The sequence below is a fragment of the Globicephala melas genome, chromosome 5 (genome assembly GCF_963455315.2).
Source record: "Globicephala melas chromosome 5, mGloMel1.2, whole genome shotgun sequence".
Lineage (NCBI taxonomy): Eukaryota > Metazoa > Chordata > Mammalia > Artiodactyla > Delphinidae > Globicephala > Globicephala melas.
In genome coordinates, this window is record NC_083318.1 from 21,899,227 (window position 1) to 21,924,900 (window position 25,674).

General features: G+C 34.1%; 1 protein-coding gene and 1 long non-coding RNA gene across 2 annotated transcripts in view; one reads left to right on the plus strand and one right to left on the minus strand.

Moving 5' to 3' along the window:
* LOC115857176 (uncharacterized) overlaps window positions 1-25,674 on the plus strand; it is a 190,033-nt gene that overhangs the window by 9,742 nt on the left and 154,617 nt on the right. The window contains exon 3 of the long non-coding RNA XR_009563945.1: window positions 20,684-20,776. This is a non-coding gene — a long non-coding RNA (uncharacterized lncRNA). The remainder of the gene's footprint in view (window positions 1-20,683; window positions 20,777-25,674) is intronic.
* MYOZ2 (myozenin 2) overlaps window positions 8,974-25,674 on the minus strand; it is a 34,695-nt gene continuing 17,994 nt past the window's right edge. Inside the window, exons 4-6 of the mRNA XM_030863967.3 lie at window positions 21,925-22,054; window positions 16,602-16,785; window positions 8,974-9,208 (exon numbers count right to left, since the gene is read on the minus strand). Coding sequence (XP_030719827.1) covers window positions 8,974-9,208; window positions 16,602-16,785; window positions 21,925-22,054 — 549 coding nt within the window. The remainder of the gene's footprint in view (window positions 9,209-16,601; window positions 16,786-21,924; window positions 22,055-25,674) is intronic.

Sequence of the window (25,674 nt, forward strand, 5' to 3'; positions counted from 1 at the left end):
ATTTTTAAATCAAGGTTTTCTGATTAAATTGTTTTCTACAAGTTTTGTTCTGCTACTGTTTCAAATTCTTTTAATTCTGAATAACTCTTTATCAAATTAGTTATAATAGTTTTGATGTGATGGAGAAAAGCCATTCCACTTGCTATTAACAGTGCTGACATTTAAATTTTAAACAGCATTTAGTAGTAGGTACAACAGTAACTTTCAAACATTTTAGACTGCAACCTAGAATATGCAATATATTTTACATTGTGATCCAGTTTGCATGAACATATATATAAAGCAAAATCAGTAGTTTCCTGAAATAATACTATTTCTATGAGTGATATGCTCTGATGTTTTCTTTTCCTTTATTCTGTTTCATTTGAAAAGCTGCTGATCATAACCATCTAAGTTAATTTTTACACCACCTAACTGAACACAACTATAGGTTGAAAGACATGGACCAAGAGGTTTCTGGTGGAAGGAGCAATGTTTACTCTTTTTTTTTTTTTAATACAGTATGGAAATGTACCCCCTTCCAGTTAGGAAAGAATATTCATTTTGGTTTGATATTGTCACATTAAAATTTTTTACTGATTAAAGTAAAACTTCTTGATATTGTAAAAAAAAAAGAAAAAAGCCTTTACTCTCTGGTTCCACATTTTATTAACATTACCCCAATTCAGAGTTTTATTTCTCTGTGGCTAATAAGGTATACAAATTATATAAGGCTATATTTATATAGATATAGATAAATATTAAATCATGTACAGTATGTTGTGTCACCAGAAGGTGTGTGGTTTGTGCCCATCATCTGGATGATTGTGTTCTCCACTGAGATAGGAGAGAGAATAAGTTAGTGGGAGGAATGTTAGATCAGAAGCAGGAATCTTGGGTTCTAATTTTAGACATGCAACGTGAGACTGAGCCAGTTCCTTAACTTTTCTGATCTAAGTTTCTATTCTGTAAATGAGGGAATTGATCTAGAGTATTTCAAGATAGAGTCTAATTCTAAAGTGCTGTGATTCTAAGTAAATGGTTGTTTATTTAAACCAAAGAGAGTATTTCGTTACACTATTAACATAGTACTAGTGGGTTGTATTTGGTAAAATACAACTTTTTTGCTTATTCCTATTATATCTTAAATATTAATATCCTTTTGGTATGCTAACAAGAGGACACTTAAGTAAACATCAGGGTATGGATTTGTACATAGGCTAGTACATAGTAATGCATAGTCTAATACATTATGATAATTATGATCATTAACCCTAATTAATACATTATACATATATGCATCTAAAAACATGATAATCTTTCTGCATTGCTATGTGTCTTAGTCTGTTCAGGCTACTATAACAGAATACCATAGACTGGGTGGCTTATAGACAACAGAAATTTATTTCCCATATTTCTATAAGCTGGGAAGTCCAAGAGCAAGGCACTGACAGATTGGTGTCTGGTGAGAGCCTGCTTCCTGAGTCATATTTGGCTATGTTCTCTCTGTGTACTCACATGGGGGAAGGGGCAAGGGAGCTTTGTGGAGTCTCTTTTACTAATCCTATTCATGAGGACTACGCCCTTATCACTTATCACCTCCTAAAGGCCCCACCTCCTAATACTATCACATGGAGGTTAGGATTTCACCATATTGATTTTAGGGGGGCCATGCACATTGTCTATAGTATTATGATAAGTTTAATGTGTTTTTAATAGATTTTGATGAGTTTGTGAGGAAGCTTATTGTAATTAACCATAAATTATATCTACATCTCTTTCTATGCATCATAAGTAAAGAATGTTTTTTGAATAAATGTGGTCCATGTTTATGTTTGACTTTATGTACCAAAATAGCAACTGAGCCTAGAGTGCTGTATGGCTCAGAAGACAGCCTTGCACAAGAGGCCTGGAACCTGAGGCAAATCAGTTGTGTTACAGAAACTTCATTAGCTCCAATTTTTCACATAGGTAGAAGTAAGGTAAAATAAATATTAGGAACTGAGTTTAAAACTAAGCTTAGAAAGTATTCCTGCTTTTTCAAGATAAGTTGGAAAAGAAAAAGTTATTTCAGGTTGATTGTATTTAAGTGAATTTTCCATTATGTTAGCATCAGCTCACAGAGGAATCACCTCCTTTCCATGCTTATGACTACCAGATGCCTAATTTCTTTAAGCAACATGGAAACCCACCAGAGAAGGGGACTTGGGGTGATTGTTTTTATTCATTGTACTCTAGAGATGACTGTGCCAAAACATTAGGATTCTGGGGCAACATACTTCCTGATTTGAAATATTCCAAACAGTTATTTAAATGAAAAGCCATTTTAGTTTAAAAAAAAAAAAGAAGGATTATGTAGCCATCTGTCCATAGGAACTCCTTTCTGATTGTATAATGTATTTTCTAAAAAGGTAGTATATACTGATCAAGGAAAGTATCCACTATATCGATTTTTTAAAATTCTCAAGTGACCTACAAAATACGTGAATGCTCACAAGAAATAGTACTATTTTAGCAAGATCCTAAAAAGTCTCCCTTAATTGCAGTTTTGAGTATGGAGAATAGAGCTGACACAAGCTTATCCTAAAAAGTAGTCAGGCCACATTAGTGTTTCTGATTATGTATGTATTTAATATACTCATTGCGCCAACATATATTAGCTCCAAATCAGGGTCAAATATATTTATCCCAAAGCAGTTCCAGTGTAACCTCTAATCTAACTTCATTCTAAATGCCTTTGCTTTCTTACTGTGTGATAATTTTTTATTTTGTTAATAATAATAGCTAACATGTATCAAGCATTTACAATGTATTCAGTAATATAATGTATAATATATAATTTTTAAGATAGATACTAGTATTATCCCCATAATTAAGATACATTTAATGAACTTTTATTGTTCTTTACTATATACCAGGCACAGAGGATACAGTAGTTAATAAAAAAGCAAAGTCTCTACCCTCAGAGAACATTCATTCGAGTGGGAGAGATAAATAATAAAGGAATAACTACATACATTATGTGTGGCGGCTACATCTTGTGGATCTTAACGTAGTTGTCTGAGGGCCCCAGTTCTACTCCCTCTGACCTCCATCACTGCATTCTTGCTGAGCCTGCCTTCCGCAGTCTGCTCCCAGCCACTGAGGGACCATGACAGTGACCCTAAGGCAGACTCGTTTCTGGGAAACACCGGACCTCTCCTACAGGTGACTTGGGCTCACAGATCCTCCAACAGCCTTGCTGAATCTTCCCTAGACTGCTGGGCAGTCTAGAACATATCCATGCAGTTCCATCTGAGGTCCCTTGGGTCTCTCCCAGCCTTTCTTTGACTCTCTCCCTGCCTTTCTTTGACTCTCTCCCCATTTTCTCTCATGTGGGCAATTTTCCTAATAAAATTTTTGCAGGTTTAACCCCATCTTGGCATCTACTCCTCAGAGGGCCCAGACTAACACATTATGTTAGGGAGTAATAAGGGCTCTAAAGGAAAAATAAAAGCACAATAAGGGGTTATAAGTGTGCTCTCTTAAGGGTGGTCAGGGAAGGTCTTAGGCAGAAGTGGCCTTTGAAACACATAAATAGTTGGAGAAAACTTCCAGAGTGAAGTAAATTGCTTGAGATTATATTACTAATTTGTGGTAGATTAGCAGATAGCTGGCACATTTAAATACAACCGCTTTAATATGCAATTTATAAGTGCGTGTTGATAAAGAAAATGTAATGAGAGTTATCTATTTTGGGTGACAATTCACATTAGACAATTGATATACATATAACAAAACTTCTTCAAAGGGGGTAAGGAAAATGCTCTAGAAACCATAGAATATCACAGTTATTTCCTTTCGGCCTGCTTCATTCTGGCCTTCCTTTTTTCCCCCTGTTCTTTTAGATTTATTTTGCTAGTGCTGCAGCTTCTATACCAATTCTTCAATTAGTAATTGAATTTACCTTTTGTCCTTCTGACTCTTTCCAATTCTGTTTCCTGAGCTGTCTCCATCTCCTACACTGCCTAAGTTGTCATTGAAATGTGCTTCAAAATATTACACAATCCAGAATAATAAGCACATTGTTTTTGAAACTGAATTGTAACCTCTTAGAAATAATTTTCCCCCCTCTTTGCCCATACGTACCAAATCTTCCTATTGAAATCACATTATATTGAGAAGTCAGAGAAAGTTTATATCCTGAGTTGAAATCTAGTTCTTTTATTTAAGGAATTCAAATAGGGACGTACCCTTTTATTTATCTAATAATACTTCAATGTGTAAGCCATTGAAATTCTTACACAATTTTACTTTTTTCTTAGTTCTGAAAAGTTTAACTTTTTTAAGCATTATAATTTTCTAAAAATCCTTTGATATATTTGTGAAGTGCTTTGATCAGTTAGTTTGGAATAGATTCCCCTTGCTTGTTCTTTTGGCAAAAGCCTGGCACTCTTCCACCTTTCATAGAAAGTGAACTGCCCTTCTTCCTACAGAATAGAGCATGTGGAGGTTGAAAGTATTTTTCATAAGAAAAGGGGCATTCAGAGCAATACTTTCCTAAGCTTAATAAAAAGCAGTTGTGGCTGGGAAACTGCAATGATGTCATGTAAGTTTTATCTTGCATAAGCAGCAGAGTGAGGAAATTCCAGAATTAATAAGTCGGCTGGTACAGCTGTGCCCTGAGTTGGAAAGTTCAGGATGTTCTTTTCACACTCAAGACTGGACATTCTGCTCCACTTTAGCCTTTGTGAGAATAATTGGCTCCCTCCATTTCCACGCTGCTAAAACATTTATAAATTGGTCTACTTAGAAAATGTAAAATTTTAAGTGGATAAGTGGTCATTTTGACTAAAAATTATTGTCCATATTTGCCTTGATTTTGTAATAACTGATAATTAGTTATTTTAAGTTATCTAGTCCTTTCAAATATTGAGTTAAGAAATGGAAAATACCAGCCTTGAGAAAATTGAAGGGAGTGGAGAGTTAAAAGCCAAGAATGAGGACTTCCCTGGTGGTCCAGTGGCTAAGACTCCTCACTCCCAAGGCAAGGGGGCCTGGGTTTGATCTCTGGTCAGGGAACTAGATCCCGCATGCTGCAACTAAAAGATCCCGTATGCTGCAATGAAGATCCGCGTACCACAACTAAGACCTGATGCAGCCAAATAAATACATAAATATTAAAAAAAAAAAAAGCCAAGAATGATCTAACTATTGCTGTAGTTGTTAATGCAGACCTAGTGTTATCCAGAAAACAATTGGCCAGCTGATCATCAAGAAATTGGCAAAATAAAATAGGAGATAAAATTTTATGACCCAGAAGTCAGTCTGTTGAACAGTATAATGGAAATTCTTCTAAAGTTTTGAAAAGTTGAAAACATTTTCATTTAAAGGAATGTTTTTGGAGTGTTATCACACTAGATGATTTCGTTCAGCCTTATGGTTAGTGTTGTGCATTTCTGTCCTCTTTATTTCTTCTTCTTTCTCCCTTTGCCCCTTACAGGGGAAAGAAAAAAAAAAGTTTACATCGATCAGAAGTGTGCACAATGCTGAGCAGAAACAAGCAGGTTTAATCAGAGTATGCTTTTGTGTTTCTCTGATTTCATAATTAAACATGCACATTGCTTGTTTGAAAGTCTGAAAGTTCAACTTTTTATGATTATGAGTGCCTGAATGACTTTAGAGGGTGACTCTAAAATTACTCAATTTATAGCTATATTTTCCCAAAATTAATATAATGGAGATTTTTTATTATTTGTCTAGACATAATAAAATAGTTTAAGGCTGAAATTATTCTGAAAGAGAAGTTATGAACCATGAGTTCTTAGAGCATATATTTTAGAGCCAGACTCACCTATTTCTTCTACTTTAGAGCTAGAATTAAGCTAGTCACCTTAGTTCTCTGAGGCTCAATTTTCTTATATAAAATGGAGATTATAATACATTTCTCACAGGATAATCATGAAAATAAAATAATATTTAAAATATAGGGAATTCCCTGGTGGTCCAGTGGTTAGGACTCAGTGCTTTCACTGTGGTGGCCTGGGTTCTATCCCTAGTTGGGTAATTAAGATCACACAAGCCATGCAGCGCAGCCAAAAAGTAAAATAAAATAAAATAATACACATTAAATAGCCTTTATAAACCAGTGAGTATAGTGCTTGGCATTTAATAGTCCATCAGCAAATATTATTTTCATTCATTTACTTTTTCTTTTAATTTTCTTTCTCCTTTATTTCATTTTTCATTATACAAATGTGGGTGGAAAAAATGCCACAGTCTTTCTGCTGTTCTAAAAAGCCTATCATATTTCTTCAGACTTTGAAAGATTTAGCTGCTTTTTAGGTCAGTGGAAAACCCATCCAAAATTCCTTTCAAATTCTGATTGTGTAGCAACCAGATTGTGAAATTTGGCATTTCTAAAGGTGTCAGACAACTGAATTAGAATTAATAGATACTTCCAGGAAAGGAAGAAATATGATAGTGAGCAGACGGCTATTCCATCATTTTCTAACCGATCTTAAAAAAAAAAAACTTAAGATTTCCCCTTTTAAAATTCTCCTTTATGATGTGGAGAATACTGTTCTATAACTAACATATTTAATTGCTGGCCCCTTTTTGGTGGTTGACAGAGTGGTGACACTGAGCATAGAGTTTAACTATTTGGAGATAGTTAAAATAATGCAATAAAATTTCAGTTTAATGAAAAGTAGTAACATTTCAAATTGCCAATAAAGAACTAAACCATTTCATCAAAATGCATAATAGAATATGACTCATTTTTTATTTATTAAAAGATTAAAATGAACAAAAAAATGGCACGATGGGGGGGCTTCCCTGGTGGCACAGTGGTTGAGAGTCCGCCTGCCGATGCAGGGGACGCGGGTTCGTGCCCTGGTCCGGGAAGATCCCACATGCCGCGGAGCGGCTGGGCCCGTAGGCCATGGCCACTGAGCCTGCGCGTCCGGAGCCTGTGCTCCGCAACGAGAGAGGCCACAACAGTGAGAGGCCCGCGTACCGCAAAAAAAAAAAAAATGGCACGATGGGACCCTCATATCTAGAGTTATCGTAGATGCCAACATTGTTATTTTAAAACAGGTAAATACCAAAACATAAATAAAACTAATATATCTTTTTTTTAATATAACTTTATTTATTTATTTATTTGTGGCTGCTTTGGGTCTTTGTTGCTACACGCAGGCTTTCTCTAGTTGCGGCAAGCGGGGGCTACTCTTCATTGTGGTACGCAGGCTCTAGGCGCGCGGGCTTCAGTTGTTGTGGCGCATGGGCTTAGTTGCTCCTCAGCATGTGGGATCTTCCCAGACCAGGGATAGAACCCGTGTCCCCTGCATTGGCAGGCAGATTCTCAACCACTGCACCACCAGGGAAGCTCAAGGTATCTTTTTTTTGTTTTTGTTTGTTTTTTAATATTTGAATTTTATTTTATTTTTTTATACAGCATGTTCTTATTAGTTATCAATTTTATACATATTGGTGTATACATGTCAATCCCAATCTCCCAATTCATACCACTACCACCACCCCCGCCACCCCCGCTTCCCCCAAAACTAAGATATCTTAAAGATATACTTTAGATTATACAAATTCTCTACAGTGATAATATGCATAAGTAAGATACTGTTCCTTTCTAGGCACTGCGTTTTTCATAAGCAAATTTGTAAAGACTAGAAGATGATCAAAACAACCACCAATTTCAACATTACATGCAGATTCTTTTGTAAATATGTGATGTTGCTACACAGCATTTTCATTACTCTGTTATACACTTTCCTTCTTCCAGTCTCCTAAACTTAATGTGGTAGATAGTTTTCTATGGATAAGACATTTCTTCTGTGGTATAAACATCTATCACAGAACTTTTAACTGAATTGAAATGGGAAGAATTGATATTTATGTCTTACCAGTTCCATGGCATATATTTCTTCAACCATATTTTAAGATATATCTATAACTTTATATTAGTTTGAGTCTTTTATACAAATATATTAATATATTTCATGATAGATGTGTGCTATATTACTCTCAAATGCTTTTGTGTTCTTCCATTTCTTGTTTTTATTTGTGTTTTAGGCATATACTCCCTCGTGCTTAAGGATTTGAGCAGAATTTAAAGATTCAGCAAAGAAAGCTGCCAATTCAAATTACACACTCTCTTTTCCCCCCGTCGTATACATATATTTATTTCTATGTATACTAGCATGTATTTTGTTATTACTCTTCTAAAGATGCATACATAAAGTTGAACCTAATCAACATACAACATTGTGGAACTTGAATTCCAAGTATACCTTGATCATGAAAACTGCAATAGTATGACGTTCTTTGAGTCATTGTCTCTCAGTCTCCTTGACTTAATACTAAACAAAAATAATAACCCAGTTGAACTCTGGCGAATGCCATCTGGAACAATTACCTAATGATTCAAAGCACGTTGAAAAATACAAAGCACTTTAGAAATTCTAAGAATGACTAATGAAAAGACTTCATCTAGACAAGTTATTTTATCATGGAAGCTTGTCAGAAAAGAAGAACCCAACCCTTTTCTCCATCAATAATGTTTGTATATCAACTTCCATAGCTTTCATCCCTTAAATAAAACTCTGAATTAATCTAAATATCTTGCACTATATTTTGATTCTAGATCCATTTGAAAAACTTATTCAGTAATAGCTTATATTAAAGGCAAAAAAGATGAAACCCTTTGTTGTCAGTAACTTTTCTGGACTTTCTCATTGAAAAGGCTGGATTGCTTAGACCAGGTGAAAACAAGATTATGAATAAAGACGAGTGACTTAAAAGGTTTTAAAATAAGATTTTTAATTATTTATTAGATTTTGATCTGAGATTGAAATTAAATGTCATAAAAGGAAAATTGCTAAATTGCTATTAAATTATTGCTACTAATGAAGAGTGTAAGTGGCTTTGCAAGTAAGTAGAATAATAAAACAGCAACATTGACGTTTACAGGTTTTTGTGTCACATACAACTTTCTTTTCATAGGTCTTCTGATTCCGGTATGGTGGTATCCTCTGTAGGTTCAGTTGTTACCACTATAGGAATATTCTCAGATATCCATCCCTTAGGAGTCCTATTAAAGGACCGTCTTCCAGAAAGAGGATTGGCAAAGGCCATGAATCTGGGATCTGTTAGAAGTAGTAGGTCAAAATCTGGAACCTTAAATTTAACCATTTTTGATGCTTTTTCAAAACCTCCAAATGGGGTGGCAACTCTGTGAGAAGTGAAAAGAAAAAGAATAAATTAATTAATATTCAAATTTATTTGACAGAAAATAGAAAACAATTTAATGCATGGTCTTATGGGCATGTTGTTGTGTTATATTCTTAGTAGGGTTTCAGTTTTTGACCTCTGAGGCAAGCATTTCCATTCAAAGACCATGCCTTTATGATAAAACAGATATTTGATAATAAATTGGTGTAAAGTCCTTATGTACGTACTCTTAGTTTTGGACTGAACTAATCTGTTCCCTGGACATCACAACATTTCTTGCCTTTGTGCCTTTGCTGACAATGTTATACTTGCTTAAGATATTTCCTCTGTGCCTCCTCTCCACCAGCCCTCACTCCCTTTCTTAACCAAATTCCTGTCACGTTGATTGTCTTATGTGAGTCATTAGGTGCTTATAATATGGTACTTTGTATTGTTAGCTTCTCTTTTTCAGAATACGATTTTGTTTGGGTCATCTGTGAATTATAAGCTCTTTTAAGGCAAGAGGTATATCTTTGCATCTTTCCACCTCTATCTCAAAAACCTCAGAATCCTTCTACTTATCTGAATACAGTCCACCTTCCTTACCTTGGCATCCAAGGTCCCATGTAACATTCTAGCTTCGTTTGATTTAGCCATTAATTATTCATTCACTCAGTGCCAGGCACAGTTCTAAGTGCTGGGGGTATACCAGTGAACAATGTAGTCAAAGTCTAAGCTTTTATATTCTAGCGAAGGAGACAGACAATTAAAAAACATAAACAGAGTCATACAGAGTGAAGTAAGTCAGAAAGAGAAAAACAAATACTGTATGCTAACACATATATATGGAATCTAAAAAAAAAAAAAAACAGGTCATGAAGAACCTAGGGGCAGAACTGGAATAAAGATGCAGATGTAGAGAATGGACTTGAGAACACGGGGAGGGGGAAGGGTAAGCTGGGACAAAGTGAAAGAGTGGCGTGGACATATATACACTACCAAATGTAAAATAGATAGCTAGTAGGAAGCAACCACATAGCACAGGGAGATCAGCTCGGTGCTTTGTGACCACCTAGAGGGGTGGGATAGGGAGGGTGGGAGGGAGATGCAAGAGGGAGGAGATATGGGCATATATGTATATGTATAGCTGATTCACTTTGTTATAAAGCAGAAACTAACACACCATTGTAAAGCAATTGTACTCCAATAAAGATGTTTAAAAAAATAGAAATTAAAAAAAACAACAGTGGATTACAGATGAAAAAAAACATATGTAAGTCAACTGTATGTCAATAAAAAACTAATAAATTTTAAAAAACATAAACATATAGACAAATATCCAATAATGAAAAGAGCTATGAGAAGATTAAAATAGGATGATATAATAGGGCACAACTGAATGACTAGATAGGTAGAGAAGACATCTCTGAAGAGGTGACATTTAAACTGCCATCTGAAGGTCAAAAGTTAGCTATGGACCGTATGCCTGAAGCACTTCAGCATTTCAGGTAGAGACAGTAGCTAATGCAAAGAATCTAAAGCAGAAATAATGTTGATCTTTTCAGGAAAAGAAAGAAGGCCTATCTTGTTAGACAGGTGAGGGGGATGGCAGAAAGGAGAGAGGACAGAGAGGTAGATTGTGTGGAACTTTGTCCAATAAGGAATATGGATTTCATTCTAAGTGTGAAAGGGAGCCATCATAAGGTGTTCAACAGGGGAGTGATAAGTATAATCTGATTAAATTTTTATAAAGATCACTCTGGCAGCTGTTACTATGTGAACAATTATAGGTGGACAAGAATGGAAGAAGGGAAGATATTGTAGCAATTCAAGTGAGAAATTATGGCAGCTTGTATTTCAGGTGTTTTCCTTGAAGAAGTGGGTGGTTTCAAGATGTGTTCTATGGGTGGAGTCAACAGGATTTGCTGACAAATTGGATAAAAATTGTGAGAGAAATGTAGAAATCAAGAATTACTCCTAGGTTTAGAGTTTCAGCAACTGGCTGATAGAAGACAAAGAGGAACAGGGTTGGTGTACGTGTGGAAAAAATTACCTTGACATTCCAATGGAAGGGTCCATGCTGGTTTTTCCCTGTTCACTTTCATATACTATTTGTTCCAGTCAAACTGATACACTGCTTGCTCTTTTCCTGATGCTTTCCAACCTCATTGCCTTTACAGATATTCATTTTTCTCTGCCTGGAGTGCTCTGACCCTTATTACTACATTTCTAAATCCCCTTTAAGTTCTTTAAGTTCTAAGTATGTTATATAAGTAATTTAAGTATTTACTAATTTAACTTTCTTCTTGAAGCTTTCCCTGATCTTCCACAGCCAGAAATAAGCTCTTTCTCCCCTAAGTTTCCATGGTCTCTATTTTAACCTCCCCTGTAACCCTATTTTCCATCTTTCATTATATCCACTGGTCTGACTGTTGTATTTCTTACCAGCCTGCACTCCAAGAGGACCGGAATTCTCTCTGATGTATCTTTGTAACTTACTCAATATATGTACTTGTATGATGTATTGTACCTAGAAGATTCTTATAAACGTTTGGACAATGGAATTGGCAAGACTATATAGATTTTCCAGTATTGCAGAGACTATTTTAAAGCCTGGAAGAGATCTGATTTTCTTCAAATCTCAATCACCTATGATCTTTCTTGAATATCTTAATTTCTGGGTGATAATAGTGAGGGACCATGGAGTCTGATAAAGTAAGGAGAAAATGATTGATAGACTTTGAAAAGTGAGATGGCTTTGATGTGTGGAATTGAAACATTATTGAAATAAAGAATAAATGAAAAATAAAGATAAAATGTGATAGAGAGTGGGATGCTTGAAATTGAGATTTTGAAGGTAATAATAGGTATTGGTAGTGATAAACTTTAAGAAAAGCCAAGAGTGACTAAGGTGGGATTGAGAGACGGATCCTTAAAAGCAAGACAGTGAAAGACATGAAAGGGCCGAGAGTTCAGTGGGTTATTTACGTGGATACTTAAGCCACCAAAAAGTGATGACAGGAATAGTACTGGGGAAGAAGAGGGAAAGCCAGATAAGATCTTCAGTGTCCACAGAGTGGATAGGTGACCTCAACAATGGCTGTAGCAGATGTAACTGTGTCATATAGTATAGAATCTCATGGCTTATTGGCCCATAATTTTCTTGTCTTCCAGTGTTTTGCTCCCTTCTGAAGAACAGTATGTTTTACTTTCTATTGCATCTGTTCTCCAGATAACTGACCTTGTAATATTTTCCCCAAATTGCTGTGGAAGATATGGATAAAAACAGATCACTGACTGATGCAGTAACCTCAGTCTAATGTAGTATTTCAGCAATCATATCAGTATAGACTTTCACATTCCAGGGCCTAAAACCATTACTCTGGAGGTGAGAGAAATTGTTTAGGAAAATAACTTTAAGAATTTAGATCATCAGTCAGGTGCTTTATGACTGTTAAACTTCAGAAGGCATAGTAATAAAGCTAATATTTATTGACAGGGTACTGTGCACCTGACACTGTTTTAAGTGCTTCTCAAACTCTTTTGGTATAGGAATCACCTTGGGATCTTGTTGAAGTACAGATGCTAATTCAGTCAATCTAGTGTGTGTCCTGAAATTCTGCATTTCTAACCAGTTCCCAGGTGATGCCAGCACAGCTGGTCTGACCACACTTTGAGTACCAAGCTTTACATGATTGTCTCATTAAATTCTCACAACAAACTTATGAGTTGATTCTTTTTATATCCCCATTTTATGGATGAAACTGAAGCACAGATAGTTAAATGACTTTCCCAAAGTCACCCACCTAGTAAGGTGTAGAATCAGGATTTAAATCTAGGCATCCAAACTCACTGAAGGCCTTCTCTTCTATACTACTTTATATCGTACCCGCACAAGATAATTCTTAAGGAGTATTGGGCCTTCTCAGATCACTTTCTAAGTAGAGCAGTATATTTAGGAATCTCAACCACTTGTCTGTGTCTAGATGGTGTCAAACCAGGTTGCTATCACATTCATGATGTAACTAGGTGATTAATGTCCCACATTTTGTTACATGATTTAGTGAACTGAAGAGTCTTTATGACTCAAATTTGACTCAGTACATAAGTAAAACTTATTCTTGGATGTCCAAGATGTCCAAGACAACATTTTGTCATTTTAGAAATTTACCACTGTAAAGCAATAGTTTGTTCGTTGATTCATTCATTTATTCATCTAACGAATTACTGATTGCTTATTATATCTAGACACTCTGCTATATGCTAGGAATTCAAAGATTGTAGTAGGTCTTAACCTCAATGAACTCACAGACAATAGAAGAGTAAAACGTGAGGGGGGAAAAAAACACATATGGACCAATGTAGTTACTTTAAGGGAAAAATTTCCTGAATACAGAGGAGCTTAGGGTAAAGTTTAGAACCTGGGATCAGGACCCGCCACATAATTTTGTAGGGCACAGTGCAAAATGAAAACTCGAGCCCCTTTGTTAAAAAATTGTTAAGAATTTCAAACATTAAAACAAAACATTAAACCAGCCGTGGTCTTTTTAATTGTGGGGCCTCCAGCAATTGCACAAGACATACATTCATTTGCGGGAGTTTAAGAGTATAGATATCCATTGGATACAAGAGGCTGGAGTTGAGCATTTCTAGATTTAGGCTGAATTTGGTCAATTAATCTTGTATTTATTAATTCCAGTAATCACCTTTACTTATGTATTTATTTTTTTTCTGAATTAAATGAAAAAAGAAATGTTCCCGTGCCACTGAAATCCAATATTTGGGTTTGGCATTTAGTGCATTAGCTTTTCCCTTTTTATCCAGTTCTGTTTTGTTTTTCCCACCCAATTGGTGGGTCATTTTCTTCTGTAAATGAAAACATTCCCTTCTGTTCATCACCCATCTCCTACCTCCTACCGCTTATCCAGTGAAAGGTTGCTCTTTGAAAAGCAGTTTTCTTTTCTTTGGCACCATTGAGACTATATCCTGTTTAAATTTTTATTGCCCTCGGACACAAAGTAAAGAAAATCTTTTAACAGAGATGTTAAGCATTCAAAGTGAGAGACTATTTGTAAGATTTTTAAGATCTCTGAAAATAGTTTCAAGTTTTAGTTAGTGAAGCAAAAAATTCCACTGAAAGATTTGGAATATTCTACTAAAAGATCACTGTGCATCTCTGTGATTCCCGTAACATAATTTCTTCAAACATAGATCTGACTTAAAATGATTTTTACACTTTATCGTCTATGTAGTGACTAACAAGCTTGTTTTACTCAGATTCAGTTAATATATGAATCTGTTTTGTTGCTTTGTTGTTTGTTGTTGTTTATTTCAATTGATCAATAATTGGTTTGCATTTGTAAAAATTAATAGTGCTGGACATATAAAACACCCATAATAATTACTGATTATTCTATAAGGTAAAAAATTATATAAAATGGTTGTATAGAAGTTAAAATAAATTGCTCTACTAAATAGATAACGCATGTAATATATTTAAAGGTACTTAATCATATAATCATACAATGTATTTACAGATGATGCAATTAATACAAGGAAAGGTTAAGTGACATACCCAAAGTCATACAGCTTTTTGAAGCAGAGCTGGAAACCTCCTTGCTCCTAGTTTACTTTTCCTCACATGTTACATAGGTTTAATATAGTGTTATTTAAATATAACATAAATATTTAAATATCTCAAAATGAGTATAAGAATACAAAGTTGTATTAAACTATGGGCTATTTTGAGATTATGATTAGACTTGGGAGCCCATTCTCATCTAGTCATTACCACTGCTGAAGGCTGTAAGACTGCATCTCACTCTTACATGCTTTATTAACAATATCTAGTAATTATGTATAATAATATGGGGCTACCAAAGAGCATTATTTTACTCTTTGCAAAAGACTTTGAGAATATTTGGAAACTACTTATTTCCTCCCCCTTCCTCTCCCTGTCTCTGTTCTCATTTGTTTTTACAAAAAGAAAAAAATAGATATATTAAAATAAAATTTTCTCAGGTAAAGGAGAACTACTAGCAAGTTAAGTTCTCTCCCCCCCTCCTTCTCTCTCTTTCACACACACACACAGTGTTACATTTACAAAAGCCTTGATTTAACACAGGGAGCTACATTTCCTAATTATATAGTATTGTGTTCATTGTTATAGCACTCACTTGGTCTTTATACAATCAATAGGCATCTCTTTATAACCAACCCAGATACTATAGTGTGTTTGTAGAACTGGAAGCAAGCTGCTCAGCAGGTATGGGGTGCTGAAGCCACAAGGTATACAGAAGTCATATGGCATCTCTAAAGCACTAATCTCAAAAACAAGCCTCAAGTATTCCATTAGTTTCCATTTCTTCCTAGTGTTTTACTTTTATAATTTTCTACATTCTCATTTTTGAAAAAAATTATATCATTGATTAGAATGGGCTTTCAACATCTTTTCTTTGCCACACCTCAAACCCTCCTTAAATTCTATGATATACCTCATTTATGCAATAGATGTAGTACTAATACTATTAGCATTACTAATAATGCTAGTAGTACTAGGTGTAATACTAGTAGATGTATTACTAATGTATTACTAATAATAGATGTAGTACTCATACTATTACTATAGCAATATGTGAAAACTAAATTGTTACTAGTACAATAATTTGAAAAGTACTAAGGAAGGTCACTATTTAAATGCAGACTTTGTGGCATTCTTTTGTAAATCAAAAATGTACTCCTTAATTTATTAATTTTTAAGTGAATAATCACTAAGCGGCCTATAAATTGAGTGGGTGTGAGACAGGATACCGGAGATATTTTGCTCTAAAATGAAAATCTAGTGGTCAAAGAATGGATTATGAGACCATTAAAAATATATGAAAATTATAAAAAATGGATAACAGGGAAAAATAAATGTCCATTGTGTAAACTATAATGCAGATATTATTTGGCAGTATTTTGGGTAGCATAAGTATTGGTGTGTATATGTGCTGGAGTCTTGGCCCTAAATTACCTTTAATCTGGCTTAAAGCCTACGCAAATATAAATTGGAACCTAGAGTTAGATGGTAATTCTCACAGTCCTGCATGCAAATTATTTCTGAAATTCTTGAACAGCATTGTCATTTGGAGCAACACATAAACTAATATCAACCTTCAAATTAGAAATTATTATTATTAAAATAACATTTTAAAATGTGGGAGATGATCTTAGTGATTGTTTCTGTATTATAGCATTCATTGTTACACTAAAAAGGGACTAAGGTTTGACATATTAATAATATTGCAAAAATGAGTCTTTGCTATTTAGAGTCTTTAAAAAATTTTTTTCTACCAGAAGATTCAGTTCTCCATACCATGATATAAAAGCCTTGGTATTGCATGCTGAAGTGTCACCCAGGATAATTGAATTACCTGTTAAAGCTCCTGTAATCAGGCAGTTCTGCCTTTCCTTCAGGCTTGAAAAGTTTAGGGTATAAAGCCTCTAAAAGCTCCGGATCATTGCTAATGGCCTGTTCCCAGGGTGACTGGTAGTACTTAGGGACAGCTGTGGTGTTGAATCTTTCAGGAGGAATTTCCTTCAGTGGTCCAGAATATCCTTTGGAAAAATATTGCAAGAATAAGTAAACACAGAGTGCCTAAGAGTTACTAAACTCCACCTAACATTTTCCCATGTTTAATTTTTCATGCAGGGGTAAATTTATGAAGAGTGCATTCTTTTTATGATCTCTCAGAAAAGAGTAGTCTGAAAGTGTGAGACATTTTTAAACCCCTTTTAATTCATGGAATTTTCAAAAGAAACCACTTAGTGTTTAATTTTACCAAATCATAGTTAATTTTTTCCTTGACTATCTTAGTATGTATTTGTTCAGTGAAACTATTAACTTAATTTTTAAAAAATTGTGCCCCTTATATTAATTTATACTAGGCCTTATATACCACACTTAATGGATTAATTTAGAAATGTAAATTGAGTGTCTACTGTGGTCTAGGTTCTGGGGAAATATCAATGAAGACAAAATCTCCCTCCTCTGGAGCTGATTCTTTAGAAGTAACGTTCAGGTGTTGACTATCCTAAATTTCTGAGTGGTCTGTAAAATGTTCAAGCTTCAAAATGGTGAAGCAATTTGTTTCCACTGTCTTAATCAGGCCCTTCTTATTCCCTGATGTGTCCATCCCTTGTTTACTTTGTTCCTGAGGATTTCTAACTTTTCTTCTTCCAGTCTCACCTCCTCAATTTATTTTCACATGAGCTAGAAATTTTCTGTAATTACCATTTAAAAGTCACACAAATTCCTGGCATAAATGTGAAACCATTTTCACATGCATTAAGTGACATTCTTCAAGTCTTCAAAGGCACAGCTGTTTACTCTCCAGCTATACTACCATACCACCTAGTTATGTCTTTCATATAATTCTCTCTTCCACCATGTCAAAACCTCTACCATGTGATCACTCCTACTTTGGGGTTTCCCTGATGCTCTTTTCCTTCTCTAAAATGTTTTCAGTTTTCTTCTGTCAAACCATGCCTATCCTTTCTTTACACTAAAAATTACTTTTTCTTTTCCAAAAACTCTTGATAATTTCACCAGTAGACAGTTATTTTTTGCAGTAATTTAATTTTCTTCTGATTGTCTCCGGTATCAAATGGTAGTCTCTTTGGTAAGCTGCTTCTCTCCGCTTGCCGCTTAAATGTTGGTGTTACCCAAAGCTCTTTTCTTAGACTATACACTCTGCCTAGAAAATTTCATTTATATTCTTGGCTTTAACTGTGACCTACATATTGACGATTCCAAGGTTTGTTTTTGATCTCCAGGCCCTTCTATTCAACCACCTATTATATTTGTCCAAATTAATACTCTCCTGGCACTCTTTATAACCTATGTAGACCTACATGTATCCGTTTTCCAATACATGCTGCTTCTTTTTGTATATTGGTCATCTTAGCAAATGTTATTACTACCCTCAGATGTCCAAGACAGAAGCACTGTCCTAAACAATTCCTCATTCCCACAACAAATCAATAAGTATTACCAACTATATTTGAGGATTTCTAAAATAGGGGCCCTCAACTTTGTGTTTCTGAATCACCTTGGCACCGACTTAAAATGTTGATAATGGAGTCTTCCCTCCAAAGACAGGAAGTTTCAGATATTGCTTACAAATTGTATGCAGGTGATTTGCAAACAGAACATTGGGAGATCTTGTTCTAGCAAATTACCTCTTTCCTCCTCATTTCCATTTTTCCCTACCTGGTTCAGGCCCTGCACATCCCTTGCCTGGGTTTTCACAGTAGTCTTCATACTTATCCTTTAGCTCTCAACCCTTCGTCCAGGCACCTCCCTGTTGCTGCCTGAGTGACCTTTTTAAGTGGAAAACTTTATCAGGTCACTCACTTCCCTTACTCCAGGTTCTATTATGGCTCCCCAGGACAAAAGTCAAAACTACTCAGCAAGGGAATTCCTTCGTGGTCCAATGGTTAGCACTTTCACTGCCATGGCCTGTGTTCAATCCCTGGTCAGGGAACTAAGATCCCACAAGCCATGCAGTGTGGCCAAAAAAAGAAAACTATTCAGTATGACACAAATGGCCCTACCTAGCTGTCCAGCCAGCCTCATCTCCTGCCCTCTCCTCTCACATTTTATGTTCCAGAACTGTGGATCTACTTGAAACTTGTATCCTGTTATGCCTCCCTATTTGTTCCATTTGTTCCCTGTGCCTGGAACACTCTCTCTAACTCTTGTCACCTACAAATTGCTATTTTAAGCCTTAGCTTGAGGTTATCACTTCTGTTTATTCACTCCTGACTTTCCCAGGAAAGCAGAGTTACCTTTTACCATGTCTTTTCTTTGTATAGTATACATAACTCCATTACCATGACTACCACATTTTATTTCCTATTCCTTTCCTAAAATTGATCAGAGTCAACCATATAGAAATTGGAAAATTTCAAATTCTGTATTTTTAAAAACGTATTCAAATCCCACTACCAAAACACAATTTTTCCCATTTTTCTTCACCTATAAGCATAATGATCACATAACTATAATTCTAGTGCACATGGAATCTTGTATTTTATTGCAAATCAATTTTGTTTGAAATACTTTTGAAAGCTTCTACATCATGTTCATGATCATTTTAAGGGTTTTGTAATAATCTAATAATAATCTATTGACTTGAGGAACTATAAATGGTCTAATCTTTTCACATTTTTGAACATTCCAGGTTTTCAGATTTTTTAATAGACAGAATTAACTAATAACTTTTTTCTTTTTTTGATACGCTGAATTATTTACAAGAAAGAATCCACATAGTTTAACCTCTGAGAAATAATACAATTCAACAATGCTATATGCCAACATTTTTGTTTGATTTTTAAATATATTTTTAATATAACTTATTTAAATTCAAAGGAACTTCATTCCTACAGTATTGTGGCATCGTAAGACTTATTAATTCATATTTGAGATAAGTTGGCTTGTGGAGACATAGTAGGTTAATCAATAAAAATTTTTGCTAAATTGGGATAAGCTATAATTTGCCCCCTGAATTTGTTATACTTTTCAACTCATCGACCAAGAAGGAAGGATCCATTACTCTTGCTTAATCACAAGCTATCTGATAACCTCCAAACTCTCCCTTTTCTTAGTCTATATTACACAGACATATCCAAATATTTAATAATTGAATATTTAGCTTTAAATAGCTATATGAATTTGTATTTTCAAAATTTCTCTCTCTCTTTATATATATACATAGATAGATAGATAGATAGATATTAATAGATAGATTCCTGATGGTAAATAAAATGTACATATGATATTGAATTATATATGCAGAGAGAAAATGAGACTACAAATATAGTGTGGACATTTGTCCTGTCTCCCTATGTATGATTCCTTGAGGGTAGAGATGAATTTTTCTATTCCTTTTGCAATTTCATAGTTTATGATAATGATTAATAATAAACATTTTAACTTAGTAATGGGAGTACCAGATTGAATCAACATAAACTTTTCTATATGTCTTCTGTTTCCTATTTAAAAAAAAAAACCCGGGCTTCCCTGGTGGCACAGTGGTTGAGAGTCCGCCTGCCGATGCAGGGGACACGGGCTCGTGCCCTGGTCCGGGAAGATCCCACATGCCGCAAAGCGGCTAGGCCCGTGAGCCATGGCCGCTGAGCCTGCGCATCCGGAGCCTGTGTTCCGCAACGGGAGAGGCTACAACAGTGAGAGGCCCGTGTACCGCAAAAAAAAAAAAAAAAAAAAAAAAAAACCCTACCATTCCAAACATTAGAAAGCAAGAGGTTGCAATATAGTGGTTGGAGCTAAAAGAATATGTATATAGTCTGTTGAGTATTAAGAATATAAAGGTGGGTAGGGAAAGGATTAATTTTAACTGAATACTTTATTATATGTTAGTGACTATACTTACATTTTCACATTTAATTCTCACAATGACCATGTGCAGTGAGATTTATTTTCCTTATTTTACAGATGGAGAAAACTGAGACTCAAAGAGATTTATTTTCCTTCCCAACACAGTAGTAAAATGGGCAGAAATGAAAGGAGCCTGCAGGTTGAACCCAGGTCTGTCTGATTCTAAAGCTTCTTTTTCCCCCATGTGCTTAATGTTGTATTCGAGAACTTAAAATTGTAAAGCTATTTGAGAACTCTATTACAATGCTTCACTTCAGAATTCTGTGCATTCTAATTGTGTATTTGGTTCCCTTCAATGTTAGTTTATTATGTTTATCAATACCTTTTCTCATTGTGTTCAGTAAGAACGTCCTGATAAGTCTAAGCTCATCAGTGACTGACATTCAACTTACTTTTAAATAAGATTTAATATTATACAGTTGCTTTACTTATATATTTTCAAAAACACTAGTGCTATTTGAGAAGATTTCCGGAAGTACTCTTGCTAAACTTAACTGTTTAATTTACAAACATATGACATAAGTATTGCTAATTTCAATATAAAAGTAGTTGAAAATTTTATAAACCTACTTTATACATTACTCTTGAGGAAAAACTTAAGGGTATTTGCTTTAAGTTATTTTGAAAAGTTATTGTCTAAATAGATCAGATAATTTTTCTGATTGAATATTTCAAAATCAAACAGTACTTCTAAGTAACATATACTGATTTGGATAGCATTTGCTTCTCTTTTAAGATAATAAACAAATATACAGTATTAAAGGATTGCATTTAAGGTTCTGTAAGAGAGCAGAAAATAACAAAAGCAATCTCCACAAGGTCGCTTCACATGAGGCATCTGTAAATTTGGTACCAGATCTGGATTTAATTCTTGAACAGTCAATATTGGCTTATAGCTATTCACAACCTCAGGTTCTTAATTTGTAAAATGAGGATTATAATAAATGTCATAGAGTTATTATTAAATTAGACAATATATATCATAGCAATTCATAAATTATACAGTTCTATACAAATAGGATTTCAATATAATTACAAACAACTTAATTTTTAATATAATAGGTGATTGCCAACAAATACAATGGACCATCTGAAAGAACGTAAGACTCCTGTAAATGTTTTACAAGACTCCTCTAGGTCTAAATCTTTACATTTGTCCTGAACTTATCTACAAAGTAAATATATAATGAGAAAAGCTGTATCATTTAGATACCATTTACTAAAGAATCCAAATGACTTGAGTCATATATTTAAGTGCATAACAACTTTATTGTTCTATTTGTAAGGGGATTAGTTACCTGGTGCAATGTTTTCTGGATTTGGGGGACTTCGTGGATCCGGGGTGTTAGGAGGAGTAAATGGGGCTTGCTGTGAACCACTTTCCAAGTTGCTTCCATCCAATTTCTCATTCTGCATGGCAATATTGTGCTGTATTTGATCAAAAGTAAACTCAACTGAAAACTCAAAAATATTAGATACACTAATAGGAGAAATCATATGTGCAAGATGCCATTTGTATACTTAGAATTTAAATACAATGCCACTTCATTGTTACATGAGGTCTCAATAATTTATATTGTAATTAGTTGAGCTATTGAATGAGAAATTTTACTGATACCAATCTAAGATCTGTTTTGTGATGGCAATCCACTTAATTAATTGAGCCTTACTGTGTGCCAGGCACTGTGTCTAGGGCTTTGTATCAATTATGTAATTTGCTATTCTCAACATACCTAAAAGGGAAATCTAAGTATTTAATTTTTAAGTGTTTACTAACTTAATATCATACAGCATACTCACCAAACATACGGCTTAGTCATTGTTACATTACTATTTTATTTATACTTGGGATTTAATGATATGCTTTAATATGCCTTGTTTTAAAATTTAATCTGAAATTTGGACAGCAGTCATATATAACAAAAAATATTTGCACTTTAAGCTGCATGAACTTATAGAAGGAAGAATTTGGGGTTTCTAGAAAATAAAATGCTTAGAAGAGCATTTGTCTTTAAAGTTTTAGGTGAATTTGTTTTACTCTTATAATTTGGGATTTATTCTATGGCAATATAGCAGTTTAAAAACAATCAGTTTGCATTTTAACAGAGAAAAACAGACATTGTAATAGGTTATATCCTCAGAAATATGGCTAGGACTTATCTCTATGGTAAAGTATTGTTTTAATCATATATGAGAAATATATATATACTTTTTAAAAAGCCAATCTATTTAAGAAGTGCGTAAAGTCAAATCATCTTTTAACTTTAGAAGGAAAAATTTATTGAAAGGCATAGCAAATAAAGACCAATTTTGACTTTCTTCTGTATGACATAAGCAGAAAGTAGTCTAAAATATTTTTTCATTTCTGTATTTATTTATAAGATGATAAGGTAAAGTACAATTTTACAGTTTAATACTTATTCAACTTTATAGAAATGTGAGGATAAAAGACTATTTTGTCCTAAAATCCAAATACTATAATTAAAGGCCATAAATTAAGGCCTCCCCTGATAAAATTATGAAGAAAATTAAGTTTATTGCATTTTCAGGTTTCTCCCACCCACAGCCACTCTCCAGGTGCCTTTTACCTTCACCTTACTCTAGGCAGCACCCTGGTAAAGTTGCTGTGGAAATGAGTAGGGCAATGTTAGTAGGGGTAAGCTGGCTTGTGGAGCCATGCAAGAAGGCATGAGAGGCAACATCAACTAGGTGAGTACAGGGTCTTGATTACTGGGCATGAAAGTTTGCATTTTACTCAAGAGGCAATAAGAAACAATTTCTAGAGATGAGTAATGCTATACTCAGATACATCAGTTTTCCATGTTTTGAATTTGGCTCTTGTCTTAAGTGTTCAACTTAATTGACTGGATTAATATCTTTTATCACTTCTGAACCTACATCACCTCTTAGAAAAGAGAAAAGTTCTCCCTAACTTTAATTATAAATAAAAGCTAGTTGACATAAATATAGAAAGTTTAATTGTATCATGCATAAAAATTACTTTTTACAAATTACTGAAATGTGCCCATGAAATGAATTTCACCTAAACTTACAAATCATTCTACCTACATTAATTTAAAAATTGTCACACTAACCTCATTTATAGATAGGAAAATCAACTCTTTCTAAATAGTCATTAATTATCAGGAGACACCTAGTAGCTCTATTGTCATTGTTAAGTATACAAACAAAGGCTTTTAATAGTTGGGTAGTGACTTATTTTAGTTATGATATGAGCCTTAAAGTATTTTTTATAAAGTTATTTTTTGAACAAAATAAATAAATGTTCAGAATCTCAATATATTTAGTTTGGTCTTATTTCAGAATTACTTGTTACAGTATACTTCCCCTTTTCCCAGTATTATCTAATATTTTAAGGATTTTGAAAAGTCCATAGTTACTAAAAGCTGATGTAGTCTTAACTGTAAAATGTGAATTGTTTTGATTAACATCCTTTTGTTGTGATTTATAGAAGGGACTTTTAATTCTGATGAATCATTCTTCTATTTTATTTTCACTCTAATGCTCATTTTCTTCATCCTTTTTTTTTTTTTTTTTTTGCCTATTTCTGTAAGAAGTTGATCAGTTCATGAACTAGGGCTTCAAAATTGGCATATGTAGCAAGCAACGTATCTTCATTTCTTTTTAAAAATGCCTATTTTCTGTTGTTATTTATGACATAAGAAGTTTTGTGTGGCTTCAGTTTGCCAGTTTCTCAGCAATAGAGTAAGCCCAAAGCTGTGCTTTTTTTTTTTTTAATAACACTTAATATTTAAACCAATGGCATTCATTACCAGGGAGTTGATTTATATTTTCATCTAATGATGTCCTGAACATTATAATAAAATAAGAAATTCATAAATATAAGTTAAATAATTATTTTGACAATATCTATAGCTCAAGGGAAGCAGTAAAAGGAAAAGGTCATTTCAGAAAATGTAGTCAATAAGTTAATTTGATATAAATCATATAAAGATGATTCAAGAATTAGATTATAAGTAAATAGTTGTTTTCTATTTTTCAATGTTATTTTGTCTCTCTATCACTAGACAAGAGCTATTTATCTTTGAAATCCCAGCATAGTTTCTAGAACATGGTAGGCAATCAATAAATTTTTGCCAAAAGTATAAATAAATGAATGGAACTAGACCTGAACCTAATATTTTTTAAATTCCGGTCACATTATCAATGCTTGCTTCAAGTTGCAATCTAATACCGTGATAAAGCAAATGTGTCATCATACAATGTAGCTCACTACCTTCCTCAGTGATTTATTATGCAGGTCATTTTTAGAATTAGGATCAGAGAACACAGATCTTTAAAGCCAGAAAACACCTTACAAAACCATTTGCATCAATCCCTTATTTTATAAATGAGAAAACAGGTCCAGAAAGGCAAAGAAAGTTTTAAATTGACTCCAAATTACACAGATTATGGGAGAGCCAGGACTGAACCCTGGTCTTCCAGTTTCCAGGCCAGAGTTTCTTTTAATTACACCATGACAAGTGTCAGTGCAAGAACTCTAGAATTCTGAGAGCTGGGTTTCAGTCTACTTATTATGGTGTTACTTAAGCCAAATAAATATATGTACTTCCTTGAATACTACTTTCCTCATTTCTAAAGAAGAGAGAGTAAATTTCATCAGACTTCAGAGTATGTTATGTAACTCAATGACATGTGACTTTATTCCATATATTATTATTGTTTATTGCTCTATGTTATTTATCAGCATTTAATTGTTTATTTCAATATAGCTATTTGGGATTATTTTATTTATTTAGTTCCCAATCTTCTAGGAACACTGAAAAACTATCAAGACCTGTTCTTAAACATTTTACCTATGACCAGAACATTTGACCACAGGTGTATAAGATTATTGTCAGTAGTTGGAAATACTAGTGATAAGAGAATATGCTTTATTCTAATGGACATTTTAAATCTCATTGTACCTTCCACCAGAACTGTAGTTAAAGCATTATACTTAGAGATATAAATGTAAGTTATGAAAACTAGATTTATTCATTTATTCAGATGTCTAGACTTGTAGA